The sequence below is a fragment of the Pseudomyrmex gracilis genome, unplaced genomic scaffold (genome assembly GCF_002006095.1).
Source record: "Pseudomyrmex gracilis isolate BER0280 unplaced genomic scaffold, ASM200609v1 scaffold_2547, whole genome shotgun sequence".
NCBI classification, from domain to species: domain Eukaryota; kingdom Metazoa; phylum Arthropoda; class Insecta; order Hymenoptera; family Formicidae; genus Pseudomyrmex; species Pseudomyrmex gracilis.
The window spans coordinates 2,526-11,510 of NW_018023131.1; the positions used below are offsets into that span (position 1 = coordinate 2,526).

An 8,985-nucleotide genomic window follows, 5' to 3' on the forward strand; every position below is an offset into this window, starting at 1 on the left:
CCTGGGAATGGCTCGTATCGGCCTTTTTTCATTCTTAGTTTGACAATTTCACGAGCCTTTACTATTCATTCATTCACATTTTTATGTTTATTAAGAGGATTGTCTCTCCAAAATTCATAAAAGAAGGTGCCCTTATAAAATTATTGTCTCCACCATCAACAGTCCTTTACATCACTTAACTATTTTTTTGTATAAAATTATTTTCAAAAGTATTCCTAACTCACCGTTGTTCATGAAAAACAGCTTTCAATTGAACATGCAGTTACAGGAATCGAGTTGAATAGCGATTACATTTTTTGTTCTCTTGATGTGATGTCTTTGTTTACCAATGTTCCGATAGATCTTGCTATTGAAAGTATTTCCTCAAGATGGAAATACATCAAATTACACACAAGAATCATCAGGGAAGAGTTCATATTGGCAGTACAATTTATATTGACATCTTCTTATTTTACTTTTAATGACAAGATTTATAAACAGACTTTTGGCACCCCGATGAATTCCTCTTTATCACCAATCATTGATGATATAGTTTTACAAGACCTGGAACTTAAAGCATTAGATAAATTAAAGTTTGACATCCCCTTCTATTTTAGATATGTTGACGATGTTGTACTGTCAATACCTAATGATCAAATAGATTTTGTTTTGCGTACTTTCAATTCGTTTCATGATAGAATACATGTTACTTGTGAATTACAAAAGAATAAGTTTCTCAGTTTTCTTGATGTTAAAATCATAAATGATAATAATAAGTTGATTTGTGATTGGTTTCACAAACCAACATATTCAGGACGATATTTAAATTATCATTCACTGAATCCCCTCAGTCATAAAATAGGTACTATATACTCACTAGTAGATAGAGCCATTTTACTCTCAGATCTACAATTTTACAATAAAAATTTAATTTTTACAATTCACATCTTATTAGATAACAACTATCCAATACGGTTAATTTTTAACACTATTAATAGAAGATTGAGGACTTTGTTCACAAGTAAATTAAACAAACACTGTATACCCTAATAAGCACATTTGTGAAAATATTGCACAAAAATGACATCATGAATGGCAACTATTTTGCAATGATTGTACTACCAAATGATTCGCTATAACGCAACAGTTTTGTCAAAATAAAATTTTGTAAATAATATTTGTCAAAAATTGCGAAAAAGTCATTATGCATTTCCACAGTATATACCTCCAATAGGCAAATTGAAAATATTGCACAAATATGACATCATGAGTGACGACGATTTCTTGCATTTCTTCATATACAATCATATTTCTACATATTTGAAACATCACATAGCTGAATTTCTTTTCTCAATTATTGGACAATTTCTTTGTAAAATTAATTTTGCAAATATACTGCTAAGATGATTCGCCATATCGTTATTCTTTTGCCGAAATATTTGGAAAGTAATTTTGCAAACAACTACAAATATTTCAGAAAAGATCAATGTTTTTGCATCTATTTCCTAAAAGATGTCTGTATAATTGCAAATTACAATTTTAGTGTAAGATTTTGTCACATAATTTTGTAAATGGTTTCCTATCAGGGTAAGTACAATACAAGATAAAGATAAGTATTCTAAATTCTTTTTTTTTTGTGTTCTCCCATACATTCATAATTACAATACTAAGTTTAACCACATAAAGTAATAATAAAATCATTAAACCACTTCCGGTGGCGCTTTTCGAGCGGGAACACGTCTTCCCGCGCCCTTCTGCTTTTCCGAAGATTTCTGGTGCTTTTCGGTGGTTTTTTTCATGGCTTCTCTCTTTACTTTTCCCTTTCTGGGATCTTCTGTCGCTCCCAAGAGTGGCTTTGTGTACTGCCTGTGATCGAAATCGGGTGTGAGACACAACTCTGTCGCTTCATAACCTTTCGACTGCCTCCCGGCCGGATGGCGGGCTTCCACCTTCCCCGGCGTATGAGAAAATAGGCAGTGATTTACGCCTGTTTCTCATGGATAAGTCTTTTTCCTCGAGGCCGAGGACGACCTCTCCGTCCTCGGACACCGAAATGGACGTCTCATCTGCTGTAAATCTGAAAAGACCTCACCCGTCTACGGATGAAGAAACCTCACGCAGTGGACACTCTGCGATGACAAAGAACAGGAAAGGTTAAAAAAAAACCGGTCCCTGAGGCGTCGTGCTTCCTGCCAGATCCCGATAATTTCGCTGTAAGAGACGGGAAAGAAGGTAAGGACACCTTTCCCACTCAGCCCATTGAGTCGTCGGTTGAAGTTGAGAAGGTTCTTGACCGCCCATCGGCATCAATACCTCGCCCGAAGGTAAAAGAGGTAAACTCTATCACAGTAAGGCCCAGTTTTACAATCTTTGGTTAAGTATATGAGTTAGATTACCATTACTCAATGGTTAACTGAAGGTTATCTAAAGAACGCGTTCTATACATTATTTTATGATGATGGTAAACTAACTATTGGTTTTTCATTATTTTTTGGAAGTTGGTATAACCTGATTGCGGTATTTGATATAGGCTGTGACTGCCAAGATCGAAAATCTATAGTTACGTAACCTATAGATAAGTGAATATCGGAATGTAAAATCGCAGTTGAATTGCTGTTATTTATTTAGGTTATATTTTAATAAGTGCTGTGAGCTCCAAAGTAGATAGTTGTATAAATAGTGAGCTGTGTAAAGTAAGTANAGTTATACTTTATAAGTATTAATTAATTCAGTTTTACTTAATAATTTCACTTAATAATTGTGTAGGAATGGCAAAGAAACGTCAAAATAATTTTGTAATAGAANAGGAAAAGCTTCTCATTTCTTTAGTTCAACATCACAAACATATAATTGAGTCGAAAAAAACAGGAAACACAAGTTGGACTGACAAAAAATTAGCATGGGAATCAATTGAAAAGCAATTTAATAGCCAAAGTCAGAGAAATGTTTACAGAAGTGCGGAAAATTTAAAAGAAAAATACAATAATCTAAAAAAGAAAACAAAAAAGAAATACAGTGAGGATAAGATGAATATTTTGAAGACAGGAGGTGGTTCTTATGTTTCCCCTGAGTTAAATGAAGTAGATAAAGCCATCTATGACATAATTGGGCCTCAAATAGATGGGTTAAAAAACAACTATGATGATGACCAAGATAATGTTTTAAATTGTTTAAACAAGCAGTGGTACTGAAGGTAAGTAATCAAAATACATTATTTATGTAGTTGTAAATTGCAATGAATATTTGCGTGAAGTGCGAAAAATAGTAAATACTTTTCTCAACAAGTAAATATATTAAAGAATGAGCTTTAAACGATCTTAACTTCTGCAAAAAATAAAGTGGAAAACATTTGTCTTAGATAAAATATGTATATTTTTATAATTATTTTTAGAAGTACACAATAGAGAGAGAAAAAAAGATATTTTGATTATGGATATTGTTTTACCTTCTGTTACATCTCAAAATGAAGAAATCCAACGTGAGTAACATAAGTTTTAGAACTAAATCTTATTGCAGCATCTCTACAGAAAAAGTTATCTAACACGTTCGTTGCGGCAACGCAATCGCACGGCCCTGATAACCGATAATATACTGAATTGAAACTAACACAGTCAATGTATCAAGTGTTATATTTTTTTAGGTCTAAACAAGGATATTAAAACAAATGATAAAATNATTATTGAAAGTCTTATAGATGATAATAGTTTGCCTAGAAATGAAGAAATAATTGATGAAAATTGTAATGAAGACAACACCTGGAGCACTTATACAAAAAAGAATCTAAAAAGACCAATATCTGAACAATTAAAAGTTAAAAAAAAAGCAACAAGTATGTTTATCATGTTTTCCACAAATAACTTTACAAAAGTCGTAGTTACAACAAAATAATTTTTTGCATTTGAATTTTGTAAATGAATAAGATATAAATATAATTTGATGTTTTTTTTCAGAAAAAGTTCTATTTAATAATTCAAGAATAAAAAAACAGTATGTTCCACTGTCTCATGAATTGGCTGACGCTAAATTACAGTTCGTCAAAGAACAGCACTGCAAATTTTTAGAAGAACACGATTTAAAAATGCAAATTTTGAAAAAAAAATTAGAAATAAAAATTAAAAAATGTAGAATACTTGGCATTCATAATGAAGAAAATGAAAGAACATAAATATTTTAAAAATATATAATTGCCAAATGAGCTGTGCTAGTTTAAGATGTTACTTAACTCGGCAAATTTACCATATTGCGCATTTATTTGACTTAACTTGCATTAGAAATCGATTTTATAATTTTTTGTTACTGCCTTTTATTCGATAATTTTATTTTTTTGCGTTTTTCATAATTATTTCTTTTTTTCAAAGGCGGAAGTTTTTGCTGGTATCAAACAATACCGCACGAATTTGCTGAGTTAATATTTAAAAAGTACAAATTATTTTAAAGTAAGCTTAGTAGAGTGATATCTAATATTGTGATACTGAAATATTGAAAGTATTATTTTATTATTTCTTTTGTTAGTGTTTATTTCATTACTTTANTTTTTGTTATTTTTGAATAAAAATACTTCTATAATTACAGAATACATTTTTTTAAATAATATCTCTAAAAATATATAAGTTTTCATGTACTTGAAACTACAAATAAATAATAAAACTCATTAAAATAAAATAAATTATTTTATTATCTCTTTAATTTACAATCTGCTGAAATAATTATTAANTAACCCATCACGAATTATACTATTAATATTATTTCTTTGCTGTGGTAGTTGCTCATTATCGACATCATTGACAAAGTTTATGGCCGCTTCCTCTTCATCAGTTACTGGCGGAATTATTTCATTTTCTTCACAAGCAATATTATGCAATACGCCGGTTGCTACAATAATTGCTTGTGCAGTATCTATAGATGTTCTTATTCCCATTGCCAGTGCAGGGAAACGTCGCTTCCATACACCATACTGTCTTTCAACCACATTTCTTGTTCTTATTTGCGATTCATTGAATAATATTTCGCCATGAGTTCTGGGGTTAAGTAATGGTGTGATTAGGTACTGCCTAACGCCATAACCACTGTCCCCCACTATGAGACTATCAGAGTAGTTTCCTCGTTCAAAGGATCTATATAACATAGAATTTCTGAATATATGAGAGTCATGGGCTGATCCTGGCCATCTTGCTACAATACTGCATATTTTTAAACGTGGATCAGCTAATGTTTGTACATTCAACGAAAAAAATTGCTTCCTGTTGCGAAATAATTCACCTTGATCACCTCCAGGAGATTGAACCTTAACATGGGTGCAGTCTAAAGCACCTATGCATCTGGGAAACCGTGCAATGTTATAAAAGCTCTGTCTCATTTCAGAAATTTCTTCATCCGTTGATGGCATATTTATATACTGTGGTTTTAGACTTGCAAGTGCCACACTCACTCGCCTCACTGTAATACTGGCTGTTGATTTACTTACTCCCAAAAAATCGCCAGTACACCGCAAAAATGATCCATTGGCATAAAAATTTAAAGTAAGCAGCAGCTGCTGACTAGCAGAGAGACAATCATTTCTGTAATAAAATAATGTCATTAGAATTGGCCTACAAGACGTCAAAATTATTAAATAAAATTTACAAAATTGTTANATGAATACATATTATTTTATAAGTGCACTTACCTATGTGTAGGATGAGAAATAATGTCTTCAATTTCATTCAATACATTTTCAGTTGTTCTTTTGGACAACCGAAACCTCACAAAAAAATCATGTCCATCGTACTCTTCAAAATAATTCGGTCGATGCCTAATTATTTTTGGCCTTCTTATTTCTTCATCACTACTGTAAGCATTGACGTCGTAATCCATAATTTAGGTTATATTGAGGTAAAAGCGTAACGTCTAGTTAACCTATGCATTGGGCATAGGTTAAATTAACTGTGAATTAACCAAGACGCTTGATGATAACCATCAATTGTAAAACATCGATACTGACTTAATCTTTGGTTAAATTATAACTTCTAGATAACCAAAGATTGTAAAACCGGGCCTAAGAGAAAACCTGCCTCAAAAATACGGAGCTTATACTCAGGCTCCCTACATAGTCTATTTTTGCATGCAGACCTCTGTGCAAAAGAAGAAAAACGTTTCACTGATTACTGTATCCAGGAAACTTACTGCAGCTAACCTCAAGTTCACAAGTGTTCGTAGATACTCGTAGTACGTAGTTCGTAGATACGTAGAACACGTGGACAGTGACCTTTCCATCAAAAGCAGCAGCTAACGCCTCTCTGACAAATCTTTTGGCGAAGAAAGCCGGGTTGAATATCCCTTACATCCCTGGCTATAAGCTCAGTAGGAAAATTATCGTGAGAGATATCCCTCTGGATATGCCCTTGAGCGAACTAAAGGACTTCATAGAAGATGAAAATTCTAATGTAATGTTGTTGAAACTGTTCCGGTTGAGAAGACGAGACAGGTCCACAAGGGAATGGGTGGACTCGGAATCTGTGTGCCTGGAAATAGCAGGTGAAAAGATGCCAGAGATGCTGAAGATTCTTCATACAGTAAACCCAGTTCAACCCTACGTTCCGTCGGTCCGAATGTGCTTCAACTGCGGACGTTTTGGCCATCTCAGCAAATTTTGTGAAGGCGACCTCCGATGTCTGACTTGTTCAGGCAATCACAAAAGCAATAAAGATAGCCCTTGCCCTAACCCTAAGGCATGTGTCAACTGTAATGGGGCGCATGCAACCTTGGACCGGGCTTGCTTTATGTACAAACGTCAAATAGAAATTTCCAAGATCATGGCTTTTGACAACCTTCCATTTTTTGAAGCCCGAGCAGCAGTTCTCCGTAATGAGGGAAGTGGCAACGTTCCGACTCCATTAAAGACCTTGAAAAATTTCCTCCCCCCTCCCTAGTCGGGGAGGAATTACAATGGTGAACTCACCGGTGGCCACCGGCTGTACCAGCTCTTACGCATAGATGTGGCCCCCTGGATCCCGATTCTGTGGAGAGGAGGTCAAAGAACAAATACTTCGACTGGTGGACCAAATATTGAAATCAGACAATGTAGACACTTTACTTAAGAGATTAGGTATTACCCTTAACCTTCATTCCAAGTTAGATAAATCTACAGACTAAATTTTGATACAGATTAGTAATTTTTCACTAGCTACTCAGTTACTGTATACAATGCTTAATTATAAAGATAAGAAGCTTAAGTGCGATCCCTTCGGCCTGGTACATTGGAATGCGAAGTCCGTTTTACCTTGTTGAACTTGCTCACCACTGTAGATATTGTGACGGGGCGAACCCCGTCACGAATACATACATATCCCGCTTATTATTTTCTTTGTATATATCTTTTTGTATAATTTTGTGTTATCTTGTTTATGTTATTATATTCTTTATATCTTTATATCTTTATATCTTTTGTATAATTTTGGGTTATTTTGTTTATGTTATTATATTCTTTACATGTACTATTATATATATTAAACACATCTCGCATAGTATACCCCGCGCTATAGTTTCTGCGACCCACCTATACGAGCGACCGCGTACTATAATACTGACGACGCGCCTATAGCGACACGGAGCAAACACGCGATTATCAGCCGACAGGTGCATGCCGCGGCGCGCAAACACCCGCGTTCCACACGCCGACCCCGGACGGACCGTAGGCCGCTCTGGGGTATAAAAGCCGGCCGATCTGAGCAGTAAGGACCCATTTCTTTCCCGGCGCTCGAGGAGCTGACTCGAAAGCCATTCCTATTCCGCTACCGCTCTCCGAGGAGTTGACTCGGATATACCGTTTCCGATCCCGAGGTGTTGACTCGGGATACCGACTTCCGGCAATCCGAGGTGCTGACTCGGCCGCCAAACCGATTCCCGTCGAGAGATTCTCGACTTCCGGCGCTCCGGCACACAAACGGCCGTTGTAACCGCCACATCGGAAAACAGTCGTTTTCACGACTAACTTGTATATAAGGCCCATGTAAATACCTTCCCCGAATTAGGATTAAGTAATTACCGCGCCCGCCGCACCGAAATCTATCGATCGCGCCTATTGAAACAGCGCATAAATTTCCGACAAAAATGCCGCCGACCGTACTAAACTAATAGATCGACACCGCGGAATCAAACTCTTTGTAAATCTATTTAGTTGAATAAACATCACGCATCGGCAAGAACTCCGCCGTAAATTAGATCGTACTCAACCGACACCGCGGAATTAAACTCTTTGTAAATATATTTAGTTAAATAAATATCACGTACATTACAGCATAAAAACCGGATTAAGTGTCGCAATTTCTCGCCTTCCCCTTCCCCGAACCTTGGCACCGACCGAGCTGTCCGGCAGGCGAAAGGCCGGGCGAAGCCGAAGAAATCGGCTCCGTTACAATATTATAATTTTGTTCTTATTTCAGAAACATGGCTTACTCCTGCAAACTCATTCATTGTAAAGGGCTTCGACACGGTAAGGGAGGATAGAACCGACCGTCCCGGCGGGGGAGTCCTGGTGTTAGTAAACCAATCTATTAAGTATCAGCGGATCCCCGATGTATATAACTGTGCAGGTAAATTTTAAAATAAAAGCTTGCGCGGTGGAGGTGTTTGTGCGGAACGAACCGTTGGTTTTGGTGGCGTGCTACTGCCCCCCTAACTCGTGTCTGTTGACGAATGGCGTAGTTTTTTTTCGCAGTTTGGTACGAGAAAAGTGCTTTTCGGCGGGGACTTCAACGCCCATTATAGGGGCTTGGGATCCCCGCGTTCGTGTCCTGTGAGAGAAAACCTGTGGGATGCGTACCAGGACTCAGATTTAGTTTTGCTGCGAACGATGATTCCCCGACCTATTTTAGCGATTCCTACCGATCTTTTTCAGCCTTAGATTTGACTTTTGTTCATAGTTCTGTGGCCCCTCGCTTGTTATGGAAGGTGTGTGACGATTCGTGGGGCAGCGACCACTTTCCGGTCTTGATATCATCTGGGTTGCGTCCCGACACCCCGTTACCG

General features: G+C 36.4%; 2 protein-coding genes and 1 long non-coding RNA gene across 4 annotated transcripts; 1 reads left to right on the top strand and 2 right to left on the bottom strand.

The window, feature by feature from the left end:
- Positions 1-34: 34 nt before the first annotated feature.
- LOC109862872 lies at positions 35-1,064 on the bottom strand. Of its 2 annotated transcripts, none has more exons than XR_002251240.1 (3): positions 1,025-1,064; positions 626-885; positions 35-543 (listed from the first exon to the last, which is right to left on the bottom strand). It is a non-coding gene; the product is annotated as an uncharacterized LOC109862872 (long non-coding RNA). The 2 variants fall into 2 exon arrangements; XR_002251239.1 differs by having other exon boundaries at positions 35-549.
- Positions 1,065-3,166: 2,102 nt separating this feature from the next.
- LOC109862873 lies at positions 3,167-4,187 on the top strand. The gene is made up of 4 exons (XM_020443036.1): positions 3,167-3,172; positions 3,371-3,457; positions 3,620-3,808; positions 3,930-4,187. The coding sequence occupies exons 2-4, from the start codon at positions 3,409-3,411 to the stop codon at positions 4,142-4,144; spliced, it is 453 nt and encodes a 150-aa protein (XP_020298625.1). The 5' UTR covers positions 3,167-3,172; positions 3,371-3,408; the 3' UTR covers positions 4,145-4,187.
- Positions 4,188-5,018: 831 nt separating this feature from the next.
- On the bottom strand, positions 5,019-6,103 carry LOC109862874 (putative nuclease HARBI1). The gene is made up of 3 exons (XM_020443037.1): positions 5,645-6,103; positions 5,239-5,537; positions 5,019-5,093 (listed from the first exon to the last, which is right to left on the bottom strand). Exons 1-3 carry the CDS (start codon positions 5,830-5,832, stop codon positions 5,056-5,058), a joined length of 525 nt encoding a protein of 174 aa, XP_020298626.1. The 5' UTR covers positions 5,833-6,103; the 3' UTR covers positions 5,019-5,055.
- Positions 6,104-8,985: the final 2,882 nt, after the last annotated feature.